The following is a 24,737-nucleotide window of genomic DNA, read 5'->3' as shown; positions in this document are numbered from 1 at the left end:
AGGCTCAGAGAAGGGCAGGAAAACTGTGGCCAAGCCAGCCTTAGGATTCAGGAACTCAGTAAATATTTGCTGTATGAAAGAGCTCATAGCCCAGCTGTTGCCAAACAGGTGCAGCACAAACCAGAGAACTTCAGGAAGGAGGATGTAGCATGGGAGGGGGGACACCTCTCCCCGGAGACCAAGTCACAAACAGGTCCCAAGGTACCCGGAACAGAGTTCCCTTCCCCCAATCCTGGATCCACTCCTGCCGCCCTTTCAGCCCATTTCTTCCTTTCATTCCTCACTTCTTCCCATCTGCATCTTACTTGGGACACCTCAGTGGCTGAGGACTGCTGAGTGACACTAGCCAACCTCCTTCTCCTCTCTTGGCTGGGTGAGAATAGTGATTCTTAACCAAGGAAATGAATTTGAATCCAGGGGTCAAGGCAAGGTACTTTTAAATATATGTTTTCAGAATGCAAAAGAAGCAATCAGAAAATATCTAACAAAATTTGAGATGCACAGACTCCTCCAAACAATTTCACTTGCAGGAATGGCTCCCACAAGTATGCACGCACACACATAGACATGGGGGGAAGGGTGCTTGCTGGAGCACTGCTCATAGCAACAAGGACAACCTAAATGAAGCTGAGGACTGAATAACTAGTGGTCTATCCACAGATGGACTGTCACACGTCATGGACAGAGAATTACCATGACCTCCTGGTTCATAGGTCGACGCTCAACCACTGAGCCACACTGGTCAGACTAAAAATATAATTTTTATACACAAAAATAACTCCAGCAAAATGAACCTAGAGAAGCCTTCCTCTAGGTCTCAAGCATCAGACTCCCTGGGGCCAGAGCCCAGGCCCCTGGATTTTGACATCTCCTCAAAGACTGCTGGCCCAGCCTTGTAGAATAGGTGGTCAGCCTCTGAGAGTATGTCCCTGCCCCCGCCCCCCCTCCCCCCTCGCCTGCCCCCCACCCCTCACAGACTAGACACTGTAGGGTTCTGGGCATGGAAGAAATGTCAGGGAAAACTTAGGAAAAACTTGACCTTAAGGCATGGGAAGGATTTGAAAAGGGCTTTGAACATGGAACAGGTACAGCTGAGAGGAGAGGGTTTCTACTTGAAGGACTGGGGAAAGATAGGCTAATAAGATGGATGAAAGGTAAGGAATATCCCTCAGTGTGTGATACTGATAAGTCCCTTCCACTCCTACTTTTTAAATATTTTTTTTTATTGGTTTCAGAGAGGAAATCATTGATCCGCTGCCTCCTGCACGCCCCCTACTGGGGATTGAGCCTGCAACCCAGGCATGTGCCCTGACCAGGAATCAAACCGGTGACCTCTTGGTTCCTAGGTCGAGACTCAACCACTGAGCCACACCCGGCTGGGCCTCTCCTACTCTTGATTCCTACTTTTGGGAAGTGAGGGGGCTGGGCTAGAGTCCTCTGTAGTACCTGATATCCTAGAATCTGCCTCTATTAACTCATTTAATATTAAAGTAAGCAGGGAGGGTCCCCAGCTCAGCACATGGCCACAGGGCTCCACACCTGTGCACACTGTAATCAAATATTTGGAGGCTGTGGAAAATTCAGGCCAGGATCTTAGGTACAGCAGACCTTGGGCAACTTCCCTTGGGGGATAAAGAGCAGATGGCCTTTTGTTGAAATGCCCTTCTTCACCTTCTTGTTAATAATTAAGTCATTACTGAAGACTTCTTTTGTCACTTTTGAAGTTCAGTTTGCAGAGACCTGCTGCTTTGGCTTGCTTTACCATGATGCCCTAGGCTGAGGGATCACTGGTTACAACAGTCTAGATCTAAGCCACAGACGCAAAGTACAGAGGTCTGCAGTGGGAAGAAGCCAGGGTGGAGAGCTCAGGAGCACTGGGGTGGATCCTGGCTAGGCCTCTGTGATACTGTGGACTCTGGGAAGTCAGAAATTAAGTCTCTAAGACAGCTCTGCTTGCCACTGTATCTCTCGGGCCAGCTCATCACCTAGTACACTGCAGGCACGTAACAAATATTAGCTGAATAAGTGAGTAGTTCAGCCAATGAATCCCAGAGTGACCTTGGTCAAGTCACTCTGGAAAATGAGGATGATAGAATAGTAATGATCTCCTAGGGTTGTATAAGGATCTACTGGAATAAGGTGGATAAAAGTGCTCTGCAAATAAGCTAAACAAATATTAAGTATCCACAATCAATGTTCTGAAAACAAAAGAATGAATATACAGGAGAATGATCAAGTTTATGAGAAAGCATTTGGCAAATAGTAAAATTAATCAAATGAAAGGGATAGCACAGGTTGCTCTAGTCCATTGTTACAATGTCTGAATGATATTTCTCAGACTGGGTCTATTCCAAAGGAACACAAAAATCCCTCATCAAAACCTTTGTCCAGATTTTGGGATGAAAAACAGGGGTGCAGTTACAATCTTACCCTGAACACAGCTGGGCTTAGAGAGTATTTGCCAAAGAAGACTGGCATATGGATCTGGGGGTTTACTGGAGGCAGGGAGGAGTGCGGTGAGGCGAGCATGGAGGCTATGACTACTATGTGTTGGTCTGCCTCATTGCCCGAGGATGAGGCCCAGCTTAGGGGGCACACAGAGAATGACTGGCCATCTTCAATGTTCTAGCTGCACAATGGACCAATCATTGCTACCTCCCATGGTAGCCACTCAGTATGTACCAGTCCCCTTCCCCTTCCCTCTGCCCAATGGATATCGCTGGCTGCAGCCTAGGAAATGGGAACTGGGTTCCATCACCTCGCTCTCCTGTCCTGAGGGGCACCTTGGGACAAGTCCTTTCCTACCTTTGTTGGGGCTAGTTGAGAATCCCAATGAGTCCAGTCATGGACTTGCCCACTGTTGGACCAGACATATATGAGGCCCAACTATAGAGGATGCCTGGTGAGTAATATTGCTGATATAAAGGCCCTTCACTCCCCTGACTCTCCCACCTTGAAGAAATTCTAAGCTGGCACAGAGCCCCAACCTTCTGGATCTTTAGAAAGCAGAGTTTATGGACTTAAGGGGATATATTTGCATACCCCCAAATCAAGAGGCAAGAAGGCTTATCAATTTCTGGGACCCTAAGAGTAGGAGTTTCCTTTCCAAGAAGCAAAGCTGAACTGTGGGAAGATTCAGGGTTTGCAGACAGCCAGCCTTGGGTCTGAACCTCATTTTCCTTATCTGTAAAACAGAGGTGATAAGTCCACCTGCCTCAGGCTTATTGTAAGGATTTCATGAGAACATCCGGAGGCCCTGGCATAGAGCCTGGCATAGAGCAGGTGTACAAGCAATGTGCTTAGACGCTTAGACTGTTATTTCCTGCCCCAAAGCAGCAATACCCAATATCTTTCCTTTTAGTCCATTAGGCCCCCAGCTGAGCTTTCCTCAGGGAGGAGCACAACATCCTCTGCTATCCCAACTGGCTCTTCCCACTCCCAAGGGCTCCACCAGAACCTCATCCTCTTCTGTCATCTGGATGCCTGCAAAGCTTCACTCTAATTCCAGCCTGATTCATCTTGAAGAAAACCGTTCAGTTGTACTATCCCTGCTCTAAAACTTTCTACGGCTCCCCAAAGCTTCTGCTTTTCAGCTGAAGCTCAACATTGCCTACAACCTCCTGGTCTCGCCCAGATTTTTTATCCAGAGCCGTGATGCATCAGAACTAATCTACTCACTGTTTACCTTCCAGCACCTGTACCTCTAACTTTGTACAAACCATTCTCCAGAATGTCAGCCCTACCCTCTGTTCTTAGAATCTAGCCGCGTTCGTTTCCTCTGGCTCACACTCACTTCTTCCTTCTCAGACAATGCTTTTCTTTACCAGACACTTAATTATATAGCCTGTCACACAGTCTCTTGTAATTGTAGCCTTGTCTCTCTTGTCAGACCATAAGTTAGTTCCCAAGGGCAGAAGGCATCTATCTGTTCTTTCCCATCCCCAAAGAGCCTGGCCCAGGGCTGAGAGAGGAGGCCCTGATTAGAAAAGGTTTCCAAACCCAATTCAGCTCCAGACTGAGTCAAGTTTACCTCTGACCACTTGGGATCACTTCTCTTTCTCTTAAAAAAATAAAATAAAAAATGCTTTTATTGATTTTAGAGAGCTACGAAGGGAGAGGGAAAGAGAGAAACATCGATTGACTGCCTCCTGCATACCTTCTCCTACTGGGGATCAAGCCCATACCCTGGGCATGTGCCCTGACCAGGAATGGAACCGGCAACCTTTTAGTGCATGGGATGACGCTCAACCAACTGAACCACACTGGCCAGGGCTGGGCTCACTTCTCTTGCTCTTGTCCCAAGAGTAAACTGTTCACTAGCCAAACCACACCTCAGTGCTCATTTTCCACTGGACCAGTGCTTTACAGAAATGAGGGAGACCTGGGTGGAGAGGCAGGGCTATAGCTCTTGCCTGGCCTTAGCATCGTCTTGATCTGGGACCCTAGGCACGTCCTTATCTGCCACCTCCCTGCTTCCTTATTGTGAACAAGAAACAATAATCTTTTAGTTCTAGAATATGAATTTTATTTGTCTCTAAGGTAGCCTTGGTTCCCAGGAAGTGGTGGGTGAGGAACCAGCTAATTCCAACACAGGTAAAGGGAAAAGAGGCAGCCACAGCCAGGACTGGAAAACCTGGAACCTGAGAGGCACTCATACTGCACACCTCATCAACCTCACTAAATTCCTGCTGACAACTGGGTTGCATTTTTCCCCAGATGTTCAATTCCACAGACTTCACCCTGGCTAGGCCTGAGTGTCTGCTGCCAGGGTTAAGCATCGGAAGGGTAACTTAGTTCTAGAACAACCAATCCTGCCCAAAACAAAGATGATAACAAAGGGCCAGTTTCCTCACCTGTAAAATGGGGATAACATTGGTACTCATATCATAGGATTGCTGAATAATGCAGTAAGATAATGCCATAACTGCTTAGCACAGACCCTGACACCCAGTGAACAGCAGTGTAGCAGACAAGTTCCGATTTCTTGAAGGGCTTTTACTGCATGAGTTCTCATCCTCACAGCAACTTGTGAGCTAGCTATTTCTATCCCAATTTGACAGGGAAGAAAAGAAAGGTACAAAAGTTGATCAATCTAAGGTCACACAGTAGGGACAAGCCCAACTGTGATACAAACACAGAAAACTCTCAGTTCAGCTTTTCCCAAACTATAGAACTGTAGCCCACAGACTCTCAGCATCGGACTCTTCCAGAAGGTTGGTTTAAAAACCTGATTCCTGCCCCAGGCCTGCCAAATGAGAATCTTTGGGAATGGAACTCAGGAATCTGAATTTTATAAAGATGAGGAATCTAAATTTTATATATGAGGAAACTGAGGCACAGAGAGGTAAAGTGACCCGCCAAGGTCATACTTTCAGCAAGTATGAACCCGGGACTGACTCACAGTCTGACCCAGAGTCAGCAGACTTCCTGGAGGAGGTGCATTTGACACCGTGGACCTCAAAGGGGAGAGCACCATAGAGGAAGGGTAAGCATAAATAAAGGCTGGGAGCAGGAAAGGCCAAGCCAATAACTGCTCAATGTGGCTTGTGCTTCCAGATCTATGGGGAGTAAAGAAAAACATATGGAGCCACCATAGTAGGAGCTCAGGGAGGAAAGTCTGTCCCGTGTGGTGTCTACAACCAGTAGGTCTCACTCACTCAGTGGCCCTCTGGGTGTGTCTGGTTACTTACTGCTCAGGATGAGAAAACGAGGGAAGGTGGTGACTCAGTCCCCCATCCAGCCTCCAGTTAGTCCCATTTAAATCTGAGATGAGCTCAGAGGCTGGGGAAATGTCAAGCAAACCCTTCTTGCAGAACAGATGCCAGACCAGAGAAGGTGGCCTGAGAGGGTAGGCTATCAGGCAGAAGCAATCAATTTGGAACAAAGCTGTGGGCCAAGTCCAGTCTGGGCTAGCCTGCCCCAACAAAGCCATGCTGAGGTACCCTGAGAAGCTACCTGTTCTTCTCTGGGCCCTTTATTCATTTGTGAAATGGAGAACTCCTTTCACTTCCGACTTCCTCCTAGGACTGATGTGAGGAACAATGGTCAGAAAAGAGCCTGGCAGATTACACAAAGCCTCACACAGCAAGTGAGAGATTAGAGGATTACTCCTATTATTTATTACAACAGCCAGAAGGTGCTTTCCTTTTACCAGAACCCCAACCATAGGGAGTGTGGGGAGAGGCTGGGCATCTTTCTTGATCTCACACACAAAAAAGTGATCCAGATATTATCGGGAGGTGAAAGCTGACATTTATTAAGTGCCTACTATGTACTGGGTGTTTTTTATATATACTCTCACTTAACCCCCACTATAATCCTACTTCGTAAATATGGTTGAGTCCAGATGAGGATACTGAAACTCAAAGAAAGTAACTTGACCAAGATTACATAGGCAGTGAGTGATAGAGACTGATTAAAACCAGGTGTTTGTGGCTCTAAAATCCACACTATTTCCTACTCTCTGGGAAATTGTGTACAGGTATATCTCATTTTATTGCACTTCACAGATGTTGTGTTTTTACAAATTGAAGGCAAGATCCTCCAACAGCAAAAAGATGATAACCCGCTTTATTGTGGTGGTCTGCAATATCTCTGAGATATGCTTGTTTAAAAGGCAGAACATGCCTGGTATAGAGGCCCAGCTCAAGTACTGCCTTCTCCTGGACTCCTTTCTCTCCCTTTGTTTCTCTCCTACAAAACCCCACAGCACATCATCAGCACACATCTGACAGCATTCAATCTATCCTCCCTCTTATTCTGTGATCAAGCACACTTTTAACAGGTAAGATGAGATGTAGATACAAATAGGTGACCTTTGAATTACCTCAGGATCCTCAAATGTCAAAGCTGAAAGCACCTAAGAGAACAGGCCCAACTCCCTCATTTTTTCAGAAGGAAAAATACATAGAGGACTCCTGTTTGAAGTCACACTGCATCAGAGGCAGGAATAGAACCTTGGCATTCTGCCTCACAGAATTTTTTTAGGGATTCCATGACTTCAAAACCAGTCTTAGGACAAGGATTATGATTCCCATTTTACAGATAAGGAAGCTGAAGCCCAAGGGAAAGATGCCTCCCTGAGAATGGGTGAGATGTGGGACTAGAACCCTGATCCCTCACTTCTAGACGGGAACCAAGCCCCTTCTTCTCCCCACTGCAAGTAGTCTGTGTAGTGTGCCGAGCATAGGCCTATAGTAAAAGGTCAATGGGTGTAAGAAATTGTCATTATATGCCAGTGGGCAGGTGACACCAGCCTGACAGTGACCTCCTCAGAGGCAATGCCATGGAACAGTATCCAGGAGTCATGGCTTGACCATCTGTGGGTCCCTGGTCTTTCTGGGCCTCTTCTATAAGATAAGGGGGCTACCATTGCTGATCTCATCTCCTCCAAAGTTCTGGGACATCCTAGGCTCCCTGACAGCAGACCCCGGCTGAATATGGACCCTTTCTCAGCTGGGGGCTTTGTTCCATCACTCTACAGGGAAGCAGGAAAAGCAGCTAGGGCTTACAACCACAAGTGACAATTCCCAAATGCCACTGGCCAAACAAGGAAAAAATCCCTTAAACAACAATGGGACGGAACATGGAAAATTCCAACTGTCTCCCAGCACAAACATCCAGCTGGGCATACCTGCCTATCTTTACAAACTGACAAATAACCAGGATCAGGGCATAAATAAGGAATGGCGTACTTCCTGCCCTATCACAGGGGCAGGTGTATTCCTGAATAATCAGGTAGTAATGGAGTGGAGGGTAAAGAACTCTGGATGGGGATTCCTGGGCCCTGATCCCTGTTCCAGCTACACCATAAACTAGCTATGTAGTTCAGGCAAGCTGCTTTCCCTCTGTGGAGCTCAGTTTAAAGAGGGTGAGAGTTCACAAAGCACGTCTACAGATGTTTCATGTGATCATCAAGACAACGTTGTGAGGCTGGCACAATTATTCTCTTCAAACTGATGGGGAAACTGAGGCTTAGAGAGGTTGAGGGTCTCAGTCAAGGTCACACAGCTTGAAGCTGGCAGAACCAAGGCCCCAGAGGTGTTAGACCACCAAACCCAATACTATCGGGTGGTCAGATGAAGAACAGCTCCTCTCTACCCTCACCCTCACTGAGAGGCTCAGACAGACGCAGCACAGACCCTTGCTCACCTGCCCAGTCTGGTGGCCTGCAAAGTACTGGCACCAAATCCCACGGCCCAGCTGCCTAGGAGGCCGCACCCCCCTGCACAATTTCATTACTCAAGTTGGCAAGAACGCAGCCCCCACCCCCAGCCGGGTCTAAATAAACGCCCAAGTGATATCACATCCTGCCGGCTCCAAAATAGCCCAGGCCTGCCCACAAGCAATCACAAAGTGCCAGGCCATGCAGGGCCAAGCAGGCAGGGACACCCAGCTCATGACACCCTTCACACACTCAAGCAACTAAAGCAGAAGCCTCAGAGCAGGAAGGCCACCCACTCCCAGCTCCATCAGCTGGCCTGGCCCCTCCTAGCCCCCTTTTGGGAGGCCCACAGAGTCCAGCCCTAGTGCCAGCCCTCGCCCCAGCGCCAACCCCATGGAGCCTCAGCCACGGCCAGCCTGCAGGCAGACTCCGCCCGACCCAGACACCCCACCACTCACATTGCTTCAAGAGCTCCAGACACAAAGCCATGAGGGCCGGATGGGGGGTCAGAGACCCAGAGACCGGCAAAGACAGAAAAGGGGAGAGGGAGAGACAGAGGAGCGGAGAGGAGAGGAGACAGGGGGCTGGGGCAGAGAAACGGGGGGCCAAGAGCTCTGGGCAAAGGAGCAGGTTCAAAAGGGGGCCTTCAGCACAAGAGACACTGAATGGTGAGAGCAAGGAGACAGATGGGACAGAGAGAGGCAGGGAGGGCAAAGCAGGGGATCCCCACCCAGATAAATGTGTGTGGGGGAGAGCAGAGGCCTGAAAGAGAACAAGGAGAATCAGTGACAGGGGACAAACCAAGGGAAGGCAGGGAGGGGTGCTGAAGCCGGGGAGTTTTGGGGGGGAGGGTTTCCAAGGAGAGACCCCAAGGGATCTCGGAGATCCCAGTGTATAGGGGGGACACCAGAAAAAGGAAAAATCCTGAGGGAATGAGGGCTAAGAGGAGGCAAGACCCCAGGGATCTGGGGTGCAGATGGAGGAAGGCCCCCAAAGGATGTGCGGGAAGCCCACAGGGGAGCCCTGGGGGTGTGGAGGTTGTTCTAAAGGAAAAGCACCCAAAGATGTGGGGCGCTTTGGGGGGGCGGGGGGTTTGAAGAATGGAGTTCAGGAAAGGAGGCTCTGAGGGACGAGAGGAACGCGTCGAGGGGACCCGAGTGTGGGGAGCGAAGGAGGGGCTGAGGCAGCGCGGGGCAGAGACAAAGAGACAGCGGCCGGGGAGAGACAAAGCGGGCGGAGCGGGGAGACGGCCCGAGGTCTGGCCGAACAGAAGGACGGAAGCGCGAGCGGGCGGGTGGACTGACGGACGGACGGACAGACGGGGAGGAGGGCGGGGGCAGGACCGGGCGGGGGCGGCGCCCGTCTCCTCGCGGGGCCGCGGCTGCTCCGGGCGGCTCTGGGCGGGCCCCGGGCGTCCGGGCTGAGGAGGCGGCGGCGACGACGTGGACCGGACAGACGGACGGAGTGACGGACCGGCTGGCGACAGCGGCGGCCAGCGGCGGGCACTCACCCTCCTCCCTCACGCGGCCCGGCCCGAGGCTCCGGTTTTGTACGCCCGAGGGGCGGGGCCTCTGGGTTAAAGCCCAGCGTCGGCCCCGCCTCTCCCCGCCCTCCGCGTCAGCCGCGCGCGCGTCGCGGGCGGCCGGGGGCGCGCGCAGCCGGCCGGGCACTGGGCCCCTCGCGCGCACGCGCGGCTCGGCCGGTGCGCAAGCGCGCGGGGCGCTCAACCCCGCCCGAGCAGACCCACCGAGAGAGGGAGCGCGCCCACGTCGGCACGCGCAGGCCTGGGCGCGGGAGGGGCGCTCCGCCCCTCACGCCGCCGGCCTAACCGGTTCCAGCTGGAACGGGACGCATGCTCTGTGCGTGACGCTGGCGGGGAGCGTTCGCACCCGCTTACCGCTGCGACACCTCGGCACCACTGGAGGAAACTGAGGCTCAGAGCAAGCGCCCGAGGTGGTCTTTTCACCCCTGTGGGGTCAAATGAGACCTCAAGTACAACCGACTGTATGTCCAAAGTGTTTATAGTTGTCCCCGCTGCTCCATCCTCATTTTGCTGTCCTCACCCCGAACCCTCCAGGTTGGGTTTAAATCCTGGCTCAGCCTCTGGAGGGTTGTGTGACCTTGAACGTCCGTTCAACCTCCCTGAGCCTTCGTTTCCTGCTTGACATAGTAAAAACTGCACCCCACGGTGCCCTGGAGGGCAAGTGCAGCAGGTACTGCCTAAATCCATAATCACTCTTCTAGCCTCAGGGCCCTCCCAGTTCCTTCTCCCCAGCCAGTGCCCCCTCCTCCCAGTCCTGGTCCAGAGCTGTTTCTCTGCGGGTCTCATCCCTCCAGGCCGCACTTACAGAAGGTCCACAGACCCAGCTCCTGCTTCCCAACCTGCCTTGCTGGGTGACCTAGGCAAGTTCCTTCCCTTCTCTGTGCATTTCTGTTCCAAATGTAAAACAGAAAAGAAGGGCATTCAGGCGGGCTTTGCGTTGTCCCATGGAGTCAGACCCCACAATGGCACAGAAGCAGGGTCTGGGGTCCTCGCTTCCCTCTTCTCACACGCCTCTGGATGCTGTGCTCCAGAACCTCTACAACTTTGGAGACAGAAGATGAAGCAAAGAAAAGGATGGGAAAGAAAAGGGGAAACAAGAAGAGAGATGTGGGGACTTCAATGGCATTAGGGGCAGAGCTAGCTCCCCCTCCTGGTTCTCCTGTAAGAAACCAGAGGAAGAGGCTTCAAGCTTCCTCTAGGACAGTGATGGCGAACCTATGACACGCGTGTCAGCACTGACACGCGTAGCCATTTCTGATGACATGCAGCCGCTGAGGCGGCCGCATGCCGAGGATGAAACATTTGCGAAATAATGTTTTTTCTTCAAAGTGACACACTACCCGAGTTATGCTCAGTTTTTTGGCGAAGTTTGACACACCAAGCTCAAAAGGTTGCCCATCACTGCTCTAGGAGCTCAGAGAACAGGGCAGTGTACCCTTGCTGTGACCCCCACTGGTGCCCTAGCAGGACCACAGGTCCCTTGTGCTGCAGCATCAACTCTTCCCTGAAGAACAAGTAGCAGTGGTGGAATTCCACAGCAGAAATAACAAAACAGAAGCTGGATCAAAAAGAGCACACAGTCCTGGCCCGTGTGGCTCGGTGGTTGGGCATCTACCCATGAATCAGGACGTGCCTATGTTGCAGGTTCAATCCCCAGTAGGAGGTGTGCAGGAGGCAGCAGATTGATGATTCTCATCATTTTTTTTTTTCTCTCTCCCTTCCTCTCTGAAATAAAAGAAGAAGAAGAAAAAAGAAATGCCTCTGGGGGTGGGGAAAAAGAAGAAAGAAAGATGTGGTTATACAATAATTTAACTTAGAAACGGTTCAGTTGGAGGTACACAGGTTTGGGATCATGGGCTATGGAAAAGAAGAGAGTCCTGGAACTGGAACGAGCCCTTATGCTCAGCCTCCTAGAAAGAATTATGTGAATTACAAGGTTTTGTAGGAGCAGACCAAAGAAAAAAAGGCAGCAAAGGAAGAAGAAAGGAGAATAGCCTAGGACAATGGTCGGCAAACTGCGGCTCGCGAGCCACATGCGGCTCTTTGGCCCCTTGAGTGTGGCTCTTCCACAAAATACCACGTGCGGGCGCAAACGTACAGTGCGATTGAAACTTCGTGGCCCATGCGCAGAAGTCGGTTTTCGGCCTGGGCGAGTCTATTTTGAAGAAGTGGCATTAGAACACTCAAGGGGCCAAAGAGCCGCATGTGGCTCGCGAGCCGCGGTTTGCCGACCACTGGCCTAGGACACAGATATTTTCAAGGAAAAGAAGAGGAAAGGGCAGAAAGGCAGGAAATCCAAATAGAAGAAATCTGCTCCGAGTATTTTGTCAAGTGGACGGCATGGACAGGTTGGAAAATTCACAAATGGGACATTGATTCTGGCTCAAGTTGATATATATAAAAAAAATTTTTTTCCAAGTGGATAAATGAAGTGCTTTATGAAATAAAGAGAGGAATGGGAAAGTGCCATTGTACTGAAATTGGGCCCCTATAAGACTTCCAGACTATTCTTATTTATTTCATATTTCATAGACTGCTTTTTTATTCTAGGAAAAAATAAAAAATAAAAAAGATAACCCAGCTCAGCCAGTGTGCTCAGTGGTTGAATCAGGAGGTCACAGTTTGATGCCTGGCCAGTGCACAAACCCAGGTTGCAGGCTCGATCCCCAGTGGGGAGTACAAGAGGCAGCTGATCAGTGATGTTCCTCTCTCATCGATGTTTCTATCTCTCTATACCTCTCCCTTGCCCTCTCTCTAAAAATCAATGAAGACATTTTGAAAAAAGATGAAATTTCTGGTTGCTGAAGGATCTGTTTTAATGGTGATAACCATGTTGGGCCAACCACAGTGTGAATATAAAGTAAACCTGTTGAAAAGAACGTCTCATCTTCTCCAGCATGGTCCACTCAAGTTTCACTGTCAACTGGTGTTTTATGTATTTGCTCATAATAGGATTTTTCATAAATTTACTGATTTGTAAGTGCTAATAATTAGCTTTAACGTGCCATTTTATTTTCTAAAATGATTTAATGTTACTATATCATGAAAGAACTAAGAATGTGATAATTCACCAGTTATTTTGTTGGAAAAGCAGTTTCAATTTTCAGTCTCAAGTGTATTAAATCTATTTCATAGGAAATTATATAAATAAAATATAATTTTTATGGTTAAACATATAAAAAGGAGAAAAGAACCATACTGAAAATGATACAGTGTTTCAGACACCACTGTCCTGGTTTTTGCTTAAAGGCATATTAATAACAAAAGCAACTGGGGGTTATTGGGCCAGGCACAGTCCTAAGACTTTGAAAATAATAAGTTTACTTGTCCTATGCTGCACGGGTACTATTCACTTAGTGTTTACCTGATCCATCCTGCCCATGTTGCCAGATAATTCTCCCTGAAACTCCGTGGACATACTGTACCTCCTTTGCCAGGACTTGAGCGGCTTCCCCACAGGATAATAGCAAAATCAATTCAGTGGAAAACACCTGCTTGACCTACTAACTGGGTGACCTTGACTTCACATTCACCTTTTCTAGGCTGCAGTTTCTTTGCAAAATGTCAGCAAATGTGTATGTGCATGTGTGTGTGTGAGAGGTTAACTGGGTTAAATCTGGAATGTCAGCTATGCGCAACTATCCTGGCTACAGCAGACATCACTAATCGATGGCAGCACACTTCTCTGCTTAACTAAATCTGTCCTGAGCTCCAGGGATCAGAGATGACATGAGTTGAAGTCTATTTTGCATCTCTGAACAAGTTGGTCTTTGAGGTTCCTCTCAGCACTGATGCTCAGGCAGATGGAGTGTCCAGTCTGACAGGAGCCTGTGGTGTGATAAACAGAGATTGTGGTAGGAGTAGACCTAGGATGGGACTAGAAGACAAGGCTGACGGAAGGTTTGACTGCTCCTGGAATGCGGTCAGCCTCCCTTCCTGTGTCTATGGAGGAGGAGTGAATCAGAGAAGAAACTGGGAGAGTTCAAGGGGGGGGGGGGGGGCGGCGGGAGCGGGGGGGGGGGGGGCACGGACAAAGAAGGGAGGACAGAACATTCTGTGACTTGGATAGGAGGTATTCAAGGATCCCCAAACACAAGCTCCACAATATAGATGGAGAATTTGAGGCACAGGGAGGGGCTGGGGCCCGCCCAGAGTGACACAGCAGAGCTAAAACTAGAACTTACAGCCCCTGAGCAAGGGTGTTTCCCAGGGCAGGAACACCCAGCTCAGTCTACAGCCTCAAGCACTGCCAGGGAGTGACCCCTAGTGTGCATGTGCGTGTGTGTGTGTGTGTGTGTGTGTGTGTGTGTGTGTGTATCTGTATGTGTGTGTGTACACATGTGTAGGGGCAGAGAATGCAGTTGGCAGGAGCTGGGGGTGCTACCCAGCAGCCTACCATGACCACACTTGGGGTGATGTCACAGCCGCCCTTGTGATTCAGTAGGAGTGGGAGAGACACAAAGGGAGGCTGGTGGGAGAGGAGGGCCAGAAACTGTGAGGGAAGAAAGGGATAGAGGGTGCAGGGAGAAACAGAGCTGAGGGAGACAGACCAGAAGGCTGAGGTGGTGGGGAGAGAGATGGGGAGAGGGATGGGAGGGGAAGCTAGAAGAAAGGGATGGAGAAAGGGAGAGAGGAGAGGAGAATGAGCACTAATGGAAGATGGGCAGAGGAAGAGAAGGGAAGGAGTAGTGGGAGGTTTTCTTTGTTCTTTTTTTCTCAGAGGCAGAGAGAGAGGAGGCAGACTGAGGGTGATGAACCCCTGCGGCCTCTCCCAGGTAGGTTCTTTGGCTGGGAAGGGGCATGTATAGGCAGCCAAGCTGCTGCTTTCCCCACCATCCCAGCTGGAGCTGACCCAGCCTGCCAGTCACCTGCCAGAGCTATTTTTGGAATGTGGAATCTGGGTCAGAGAGGGGGAGGGAGAGAAGGGGTGGCAGTGGCATTGGCAGCTGGGAAGCTGGCCGGTTCTGAGGAGGTGGGTGGGCACTCCACGTCGTGCTCATGGCCACTCCCCAGGGGTCCACCCCTCCCAGGCTCTCATGGTCTCAATACACTGCCCCCACCCACATACATCTCCCTGCCCGCCTGCATATGTGCCCATGTGAAAGTGACGAAGAGCTTTCATGCCCCTCAGCATGGTGGTGGGGCCCAGACTGCTCACTCCTTGGAGACAGACGCTAAGGAAAGGGGGCAGCCTTCTGACCATGTGGCCTCTGAGGGGGAGACAGTGGCTGAATGGGAGGTGCCTGTGTGCCTGTGTGTTTCCATATGGAGAGAGGTGATTATGGGCAGGACTGTGCAAGTTTTACACTGATTAAGGATGCCACACATAAGGGGGTGTGCCAGTCACAATAAAGACATAATTAAATTACATACTGATTATGACAAGTTTCTAGCAGATGGCATTAACGGGTCTTATTCTGAAAAAAAAAAACTGTACATCATGACCATTTTTCAAGAGATGGCAGTTAAGTGTCTGGTGGTGGTGGTGGGGGGCACTCTTTCCTAACCCAGCACACAAAGGTACCGTATGGACCAGCTGCAGCTCCGGGCACAGATCTGAAAACATGGTGGCTTTGGTTTTCCTGGTGAGGGAGATGAGTTTTGTGAGCATGAGGGGATTGCAGGGCGGAGGAGAGAGGAGCCACGGTGGAGACCTGGAGGGAGGGCTGATCAGGGAAATGTGGGCGGTGAAATTATTTGGTGGCTCAAATCTGCTAGAGGCATGATGTCCTCATAGGTGAGAAGGTGGCATGAGCCTTGGAGACACACATGTATGTGAGTGTGTGCAGATGAATGTGGAAATATGTAGATATTATGTGTACATGTGAGACTATCAGTGTGCATGTGTTTTTATTTACACTTTTATATCATATAGAGGTCTAAGGGTACGAAACTCTATATATGCCTGTAAGTAGGTGCACATGTGCACACATGTCTGGGCAGGTGTAAGATGTTGCTACATGATACTTTCTTGAGTGTTTTGGTTTGGGCTAAAGCCCCAAATGAGAATAATCAAAGCTCCATATCCCCACATTTAAAGCCAGATGCTGAATCATCCATGAAGACTGTGCTGAGGGGGCGGGCTATGACTGATTGAAATTTTGGCCTCAATTCCCAATCCTTTCCAGAATTCATACCTTTTGCTATGTAACTGCAGCTTCTCCCACAAAAGGTGGGATATATTTCCCTGGACCTTGGCCTTGGACTCATATGAGTTACTTTAACCAACCAAATATGAGTAGATGTGAAAGAGAGTTGAAATATGCTTGCAAAGTGGGGTTTCCCCTTTTATACTTCTGCCACCACCATGACAAGAGCATGCCCTGGCTAGGGTAGTGATTCTAGGGGTACCCTTTGGTTCCAGGAGGAGGATGTAGGACATGCAGAACAGAACCAGACAACTTGAACACTCATGAATGAGAACAAATGTGTATTATTGTGTGCCACTAAAAAAGCATGCTTATTTGTTACACAGCATTATTGTGATAATAGCTGACAGATACAGAAATTGGTACCAGGAGTAGGGGGTATTAGCAACAAAAGTATGTAGCCTTGGCACTGAGACCAAGTGGTAAGTAGTAGGTAAAATGTTACAGTAGGCTTGAAAAAAGGTAACCCATATCATGTGGGGGTGAAATGCTTGGTAAAACTGTCAATCTATAGTAACCTGAAGAAAGTACAGGGATTTGGGCAAGGTAGTTTCCAGGCAAAATGTTGAAAGCAAAAGCTGGCTCCTTTGGGTGCATTTGATAAAGCTGTATAAGAAAGAAAATTCATGAAAGGACTAAGGAGTGTTCAGAGGGGATATAGAGGGCCCAGAACTTGCTGAGTTGGAAAAGAAATGTGTTAACTCCAGCCTCTCCTGCTAGTAAGTCATTCTCAAGTTAAGATACAAATGAAACCAAGGGCAAAGGACAAAGAACAAACCAAGATGATGGCCAGTTAAGATACAGCATGTGGCCCAGATAAAATCAAGGCTGTGGTTGTAACGTCTTTTATTAATACTTCAAAATAATAAGATTCCCTAGTACAGTGGTTGGCAAACCGCGGCTCGCGAGCCACATGTGGCTCGTGAGCCGCGGTTTGCCGCTCTGTTGACTAATGAGTTTGCCGACCACTGCTAGGGAAAAACACTTAAAAAACATTTTAATAATGTACTAATGTCTTTAACCTGAAGTCAAAACTTCTGGGTAAGGGTAATGCCTTAGCAGTGGTCGGCAAACTCATTAGTCAACAGAGCGGCAAACGAACCGCATGTGGCTTGCGAGCCGCAGTTTGCCGACCACTGCCCTAGTAGATGCTCTCAGCTGCTCAAAAGGGCTTCCAGAAAGCTGAAAGGAGTTGGCCTGATGTACCAAAGTAGTCATAATTGAATCTAGAGAGACTGGCATGACTCAAAAATAATTGTGGGCGTGGTTTTGGCACAAGGAGTTAAGTGGAATCAGATACATAGGAAACCCATAACGTGTTTGAGGTAGGTGCGCAGCCAAAACTACGATCAGCTTGGGCAGAAGGGACTGAGACCATTCTAGGTGTAAAAAGACATCTGGGTCCCTAACTCTCGTTAGGGAGAAAGCAGGCTAAGAAAGTTGTTCAGCTGCCCAAAGAGCACATTTTTCAATGTTCTCTTCAGAAGTGGTCCAAAAGGCAAATAGAACAGGAAGGGCTTTCAGAGAGCAGAACCGGGAGCTGCTGAGAACAGTGCGTTAGGGAGTCAACTCCCGGTGGCACAGCTTGGGCCTCATCAAGGTAATTTCCTATCCTAGAGCATTTGTCCAACATTTGCCCAGAAGAACTTCAGAACTGCCATGGATCAGTAAGTCTCTGAATTCCTTTTCTCTTTTTTGTGAACAGAAGTGTGAATTGCAGTTATCTTGTCTCTATTTCACCAATGTATGCTGGATGTGTGCAGTTACGGGTAGGAGGTGGACAACTGTCTCTTTAGATTTTAGGTCACTCAATCAAGAGGAGTCACATCCAGAACTGACATAAGTCATGAGATCTTGATGTTATGATTGGATGAAACTTGGGGGTGGGTGGGGGGTGGTCTTGAGGATAAACGTATTTTCTAAGTCAATATGGCTAAGAGATTGGACTGTAGTAGATTGAATTATTGACCCTGATTCTTCCCCGTATCTAAACCCTTTGCCATGTAAATACAGTTTCTGACACAAAGGTGGGAGAGTACTTCTCCATCTCTTGTCTTTGAACTCAGTCATATGACTTACTCTAGCCAATAGCATTTTAGCAAATATTATGCAAGCAGGGGCCTTGAAATGTGCATGTATAGCTAGGCTTGCTCTCTGGTGCTCCTGCCATCACCATGAGAATATGCCCGGGGTAGGCCACTGATCCCAGGAGGACCCATTGGCCCCAGAAGCAGAGCTGTCCCAGTTAATTCACAAACTTGGGAGCAAGAAATAAATGTTTACTGTTGTATCATACCGATTTTGTGGTTGTTTGTTATACAGTACTACTCCAGCAATAGCTAACTAGTACAGGAACCCAAATAGTTCTGAGACATGTAGCCCATCATCCATCCTCAGATCATTCATGAGTGATTGGAGTGAGGGGAGATTAGTGAATGAGGGTTTCTTTGAAGAAAATTGCTAAGGTGCTATATGTCCCCCCAGGCCCACTTTGTAGTTAGAGAACTTCTCACGGGCCTGATGATGTGGGAAATCTGATCATGTACCCGAGGCTCCTAAGGGGACTGTAGAGGACTGGAAGAGCCTGGCAGGGATCCCCTGGATTTGAAGGCCATAGAACCTGGGCCTCAACACCTGCCTGTAGACCTCTAAAATGCAATGGCTGGCAGGGCTACCTGTGTGTGACAGCAGTTCTAGAAGGAAGGCTGTAGCAGACCAACCCATACTTTCAGAGTGCTGCAGGCAAAGGCCTCATTTCACATGGGTTATGTGGGAACCAAGAAAGAAAGCAGGGCTGGAGCTGTCTTCAGAGAATTCTGCCCAAGTGGCTGCCTGGCAGGGCCAGGCCCCCTAGCAAAAAGGGGCTGAGTGGGGAGGAGGGGGACCACTGGATGGAGAAGCTGAGGGGGAATAAGAAACAGTGGGCTGGAGGGAGATCGCTCATGCAGGATAGGAGAAACTCCAAAAGCACCACATAGGAGAAAGAGCCAGCATACGGCATCTGCACTAGCTACCTCGCCCTCCCACCTGGAGGGACCAGAACAAGGAACAGAGAAGACACTGACTACCACGCCCAGCTGCAGGTGCATGAGATGCGGAGGTAGACAAGTTTGCAATGAGACCAGACTGAGCTCTTAATACCTGAAAACAAGACTGTTCCTTAAGGTTTAAAAGTGGCTGGAAAGCTCAAGGATCTGCCCATATATCACCCAGGCAGTAGGTAAACAAAGTGGATTCTTGCTCTGCCGCCTGCAAAGACCAGTTCGTTCAGCCAACAAGCTGGTTTCCTGAGTGTAGACCAGTGGTCGGCAAACTCATTAGTCAACAGAGCCAAATATCAACAGTACAACGATTGAAATTTCTTTTGAGAGCCAAATTTTTTAAACTTAAACTTCTAACTCCACTTCATCAAAATAGACTCGCCCAGGCCGTGGTATTTTGTGGAAGAGCCACACTCAAGGGGCCAAAGAGCCGCATGTGGCTCGCGAGCCTCAGTTTGCCGACCACAGGTGTAGACTATCCACAGGATTCAGGTTCATTTATGAACATCAAACACCAATTAAGTACTTGAAACAGCTGTCTCTCTTTTGACAACAATCCAACACCAGTTGCCTTCAATTGTTAGGAAGCTCAGAGTGAAGTCAGATAACAGCTACCACTTGTCAGCTCCTAGTGTGTGCAAGGCCCTGATAAACACTTTTTACACCCAGTCTTAATTTCATCTCCCCAAGAGCCCCCTAGGGTCTGGCTTATGCCCCAATTTATTTACAGATGGGGAAACAGGCTCAGGGAGAGAACCAGCTAGCCAGAGTAAGCTCAAAGCTCTCTCTACGGAACCAGCTATTGTGCTATGATTTTCCTTGGTCTTGATTTCGTTGATTTTCATGGCTTGCTCTGTGACACAGGTTCTCTTTTTACCCTGATCCTGCATGGGTTATCTCCAGAGGATTTAGAACAAATATCAGGAAGGGTAGCTTGTCCCTGATTGTGAACATGACAGAAACCTGCAAACTCACTCCTTTTGAGAAGGCTCAACGCAGATCCCATCCTCTCCCAGAAGGCTCTGCCTTCTCTGGAGGTTCCTGTCCTCCCTACAGGTTTGCATAACTGAACTAATCCAAACAGGTGCGTAGAGCTTCAGTGAGCCCAGCCCACCAGTAGGTGGCTCCTCTGAGCCAGGGTCTTGACAGCCACGGGCAACCAAGTACTTCCCACTAGCTGGGGCCTTCTCCAGCCCCCTCACCCCGGCCACCAGTGCGGGCATCTGCCTCTGTGACCCCTATTTGAGCACCAGTTCGCCAGCTGGTGAATAGTTCAACCCCCAGGCCTCCTGCTTTTGCTCCTAATCATCCCTCCAATCCCGGCCAGCCCACCGCGAATTCCTCCCCAGCATTTCCCACTGGCTGCCCCTCCCCTAAACAAAGCAAAACAAAACCCTTCCCCTCAACTCGGTACTCACTCGGAAGCGTGCGACTGTTGCTGAGGCTACTGGTGCTGGGTGGTGGGGAGAGGGACTGCAGGGAGACACTGTCCTCCTCCTGCGAGCAGCCCGCCTGGATGGCGCGCAGGTAGCTGTGGCTGCGGGAGCGGAAGTAGCTCGGCAGCGGCAGGTCAAGCGCCTCCGCCGCCGTCGACTCTGCTTCGCTGCAGGCCGACTCGCAGGCCGCCTCGTACTGGTCGCTCAGATCCGCCTCCCGTACCTGTCCAGGCAAAGGCAGGCGTCAGGGGCCAGCTGAGCTCATCCAGGGACGGGGGCTCCGGTGCACTGGGCTGTGGGGCCTCAACCCAGCCCACCCCCTCCTCCCCCTCCCGTGTCAGAATGGGATGAGCAGAGGAGCCCAATGGAAATATACAGCCCTTCTCACTCCGGGCCTCCTTTTCCGCATCTCTACGACGGAGGAGAAACTGCTAAGGATCGTTTCCAGGATATTAACGAGATTATACCTGTGTGTCCACACCGATGGACCGATAGATTTTGCGGCCACATATAAACTTAGTGGGGGAAAGAAGGCTATAATAAATTATTTTTTAAAAATATATTTTTATCAATTTCAGGGAGGAAGGGAAAGGGAGAGATAGAAACATCAATGATGACAGAGAATCATTGACCCACTGCCTCCTGCACGCCCCAACTGGGAATCGAGCGTAACCTGGGCATGTGCCTTTGACCGGAATTGAAACCAGGACCCTTCAGTCTGCAGTCTGATGCTCTATCCACTGAGCCAAACCAGCTAGGGCTATAGTCAATTATTAATGTCTGCCCAGGATGTTGGAGTGAGGGGTGCCAATAGGTGTGCTAGATATTTACTATCTTACAATTTATAGATATTTACCATCTATAAAATGGGGGTTAATTACAGACCGAATTTTATAGGATTGTTGTCAAGATTAATGAGATAATTCATACTACGTGCAGTGAGAGGAAGACACTTACCAGGGGAAGGAACCCCAGTGAGTAAGTGGCAGAATCAAACACTCCAAATGTATATTTAAGGAAGATTAATCTAGCCCTGGCATACAGAGTGGATACTGGGGAGGGGTCTGGAATGGAGGTAGAGGCCAGAGATGAAACTGCTGCGATAGTCTGGTGAGAGGACTTAAGACTGGGCCAGGGTGGTGGCAGTGAGGACGGATTAGTGATGCCTGCCAAGGGCAGTGTGGAGAATTCCAGAATGGTTGCTATTTGCCATCTCACATCTAATTCAAGCTCATCTAGATGGCTTCTCAGTGTTCCTCCAAAGATGACTGATGAAGATCCTACAATTCTGCAGCTGGAGGCGTGAGCACAGAGGGTCCTCACCATACATACACTCTCCAAGCGTTCTAGAAGGGTCTGCCTGACTCATGTTTTGGGTCATGTTGGTAACTGGGGATCACAGAATATAAGCTGAGGAGTCAGCTGGCCAAAAAGGGACACTGGATGGAGGTCCTGGGGGAGGCGGGGCTACAGGGGAGGGAAGCCCATGACTGAGCAGCATGTAAAGGAAAGGATGGAGCTGGGCGGGCCTGGGCCAGCTCTGCTCTGGACCGGGCTGTGTGATCTCAGGCCATCCCTATCCTCTGGGTCAGTGTTTCTCCATCTAAATGAAATGAAATGCCTGTGTACTTGTCTGACTGCATCGAGTAAAATGACATCGCCCAACGGGAAGCATATATTTGGAAAGGTCTAAAGCTGTTACAGTAGTAACCATGTGTGGCTATTTAGGTTCAAATTAATTAAAATTAAATAAAAAATTCATTTCCTTATTCACACTTCACTTGCTCATGCTACCTTACTGGACAGCATGGATTACAGAACAAATCTATCATTGCAGAAAGTTCTATTGGATAGTGCTGATAAATTAAAAGGCAGTGTGACATATTCAAAATGCAGGGGATATTAGAGAAATAGGTGTTTATCTTCCAACGCTGCCTCCTGAAATATACTGCCAAGGGCAATGAGGTCTTGCTTTGGGATTTCACAGGAATGGCTCAGCTCTGGAACTAGACTGCCAGGGTTTCAATCCCTGGTTCATAATTTCCTCACAATATGAATGTGGGCAACTCATTTAACTGTTCTGTGCCTCAGTTTCCCCATCTATAAAATGGAGGCTAATACTGCTTTCAGCCTTTTGGCTAAGATCAAGGGTATAACATGGGGACTAGTTATAGACCAAATTTCATAGGATTGTTATCAAGATTAAGTGATACAATTCATATCACGGATTTAGAATAGTGTCTGGGAGAGTAAGCACCTGCTAACCTGTACCTCTTGTCATAGGAAGCTCTGTGGGGTGAGTGCAAGGATTTGTAAGTGTTGGTTAAGATGCGGGCAAACTCTGGCAGGGTGGGGGGTCACCTGGTCAGTGCTGGTGGCATGTGTATCACTGAGGACACACTGTGTGCAGGGAACTGCCCTGTGGGTTGCCTGGCCTACTGTGGACTCCCAAAGACCTTCGAGGATAATGTGACATGGGGGTGGGAGGCACATAAGGCATCCATGTCTGGCATCAGGAAATGGGGGGCCCAGTCCTAATTAGTTTTGCCTCGGTAGAATGTGGCCTTAGACAAGCCCCTTGCCTCCTCCTGGACTCAGTGAGGGGTTGAGCTCAGGGCATCTTTCCTGCTCTAGTTTCTGGTCTTGGGGCTTGGAGGGAGGAGAGGGCCACTTCCAGGGGCAGGGTGAGTGTGCATGGGAGGGGAGCACCCTTACCAAGCACTACACCAGGGCTGGCCCCACCTCCATCAACTTTTGTAAAACTGAAAAGTCTCTGCATTCAGAAAGTCCCAACATCCCAACATCTGGAGAAAAGTTAGGGGATCTCGGGGCTGAGGTCAATGCCACGAGTCCCCGGCCTGTCCAAGTAAAACAGTCTGCCCAGGCTTTTCCCCGGCGTTGGGGGAGGTGAGGAGGGAGGGAGCCAGAAGACTCTCAGGGAATGCTTTCTCCCTTATCCTGGGGTTATGTCTTAGCCCAGTGGTCGGCAAACTGCGGCTCGCGAGCCACAGCCGCGGTTTGCCGCTCTGTTGACTAATGAGTTTGCCTACCACTGTCATATACTACCCTTTACCTCTTTGCACACAGTATGCCACAATTGCCTAATCCTCACAGCTCCCAACTACACAGCAACATTTAGTCTAGCAGTGGTCGGCAAACTCATTAGTCAGCAAACCGCGGCTCGCGAGCTGCATGTGGCTCGTGAGCCGCAGTTTGCCGACCACTGTCTTAGCCTATCATAGAACCTTGCCCATTCTTTCCTGTTTTGGGGAGGAGGAAACAGGCATAGAGAAGTGAAGCAATAGGGCCAAGGAGTGGAAGGTCGAGGCGCCAACATGAGCCTAGGCTCCACCTTCATTGGAGGTGGCTTTCCTGGTGCTGGCTCTGCTTTTACCTGTCCAGGCTGGGAGCTAGGACCACCCAGATGCCAGGCCTAAGACCCAGCTCTGGATTCTGGAACTGGGGTACGAAAAAATGGTTAACATACTGACCTGCTGCTCATGGCCAAACAACTGGGGGATCAGGGAGGACTGTCCAAAAATCTGCAGAAAGAGAAGGGGAGAGTTATGGGGAGACCAAGGCTGAGGCTGGGGTTGGTTGGTCAGGCTTGGCTGCAATAGAACTTGTGGCTGGCTGGTCTGACCTCCTCCTCAGACTGGCTGAAGCCCAGGTGCTAGGAGGTCTTACTTGGCTTCCCCCAGGGATGGGAGGCTCACTCCTTCAGGGGATTTGTAATGTGCTGTTTACACATCTTTCTCTTGGTCTGGCCCCTGGCACCATGGATGCCCTGTCTGCTGCCTCTTACCTGGGCAGGCAGCCCCCAGGATCTATAGTTTAGGGACAGAGCCCAGAGCCTTCTCTTCCCTGGTCAGGGCCTGCACAGTCCAATGCCTGGTGGGACAAGCTCTCTCGGACTGGAATCAAGGCTGCAGAGACACAGCTAGAGCTGGCAAATCTCTGACTTTGGCTCAGGTCGCTCAAGCTTCTGGGGCTGGAGGTTTTGGGGTTCAGAGGACCCTGGGCTAGGACAGAGCTGGGGCTAGTCAGGGGGTAATAGGGTCCCCAGCCTGCCTAATATCTTGTGCCTTTTTGTGTAGCCAAAGGACAAACGTGTTCAAAGTGCCAGGGCCAGGCAGGAGATGAAGATGGGTGTGTGTGAGAGAGAGACAGACAGACCCAGAGAGAAACATGGAAATGAGACACACTAGAGTCAGAGAAAAATGTGAATGAGGCGAGAGAAAAACAGAGGGAGACAGGAAGACTGAGAGCTGAGAGAACAGAACCTGATAGGATGGGAGAGACAGGGAGGGAAGCTGTCCATCCAGCACACACCTGCATGCCCTGTGCCCCGTACTGGGGACACTGTGGGGAACAAGACAGCAAGGTCCTCACTTGTAGGAAGCT

The 24,737-nt window shown here is 49.7% G+C and overlaps 1 protein-coding gene, 1 long non-coding RNA gene and 1 pseudogene across 10 annotated transcripts in view; 2 read left to right on the top strand and 1 right to left on the bottom strand.

Moving 5' to 3' along the window:
* LOC307106885 overlaps positions 1 to 24,737 on the top strand; it is a 124,455-nt gene that overhangs the window by 88,248 nt on the left and 11,470 nt on the right. The window lies entirely within an intron of this gene.
* The window catches only part of DLGAP4 (DLG associated protein 4), a gene marked incomplete at its 5' end in the record, with an annotated part of 70,517 nt that overhangs the window by 37,081 nt on the left and 8,699 nt on the right, over positions 1 to 24,737 (bottom strand). For 2 of the 7 annotated variants that reach the window (XM_079783639.1, XM_079783637.1), the window contains 2 exons: positions 20,316 to 20,556; positions 23,825 to 23,875. In XM_079783639.1, the coding sequence (XP_079639765.1) occupies positions 20,316 to 20,556; positions 23,825 to 23,875 (292 nt within the window). Of the gene's footprint in view, positions 1 to 8,622; positions 9,744 to 20,315; positions 20,557 to 23,824; positions 23,876 to 24,737 lie in introns of those variants that run through there. The other 5 variants (XM_079783644.1, XM_079783641.1, XM_079783638.1 and 2 more) reach the window with 4 other exon arrangements.
* LOC307107408 (40S small subunit processome assembly factor 1-like) lies at positions 10,652 to 12,278 on the top strand (annotated as a pseudogene). The gene is made up of 3 exons: positions 10,652 to 10,656; positions 11,487 to 11,643; positions 11,957 to 12,278. The product of its transcript is annotated as a 40S small subunit processome assembly factor 1-like (transcript).

This window comes from Cnephaeus nilssonii, assembly GCF_951640355.1.
Source record: "Cnephaeus nilssonii genome assembly, chromosome: 11".
Lineage (NCBI taxonomy): Eukaryota > Metazoa > Chordata > Mammalia > Chiroptera > Vespertilionidae > Cnephaeus > Cnephaeus nilssonii.
Note: the sequence above shows the minus strand (reverse complement) of the source record. Positions and strands in the feature narration are given on the sequence as shown.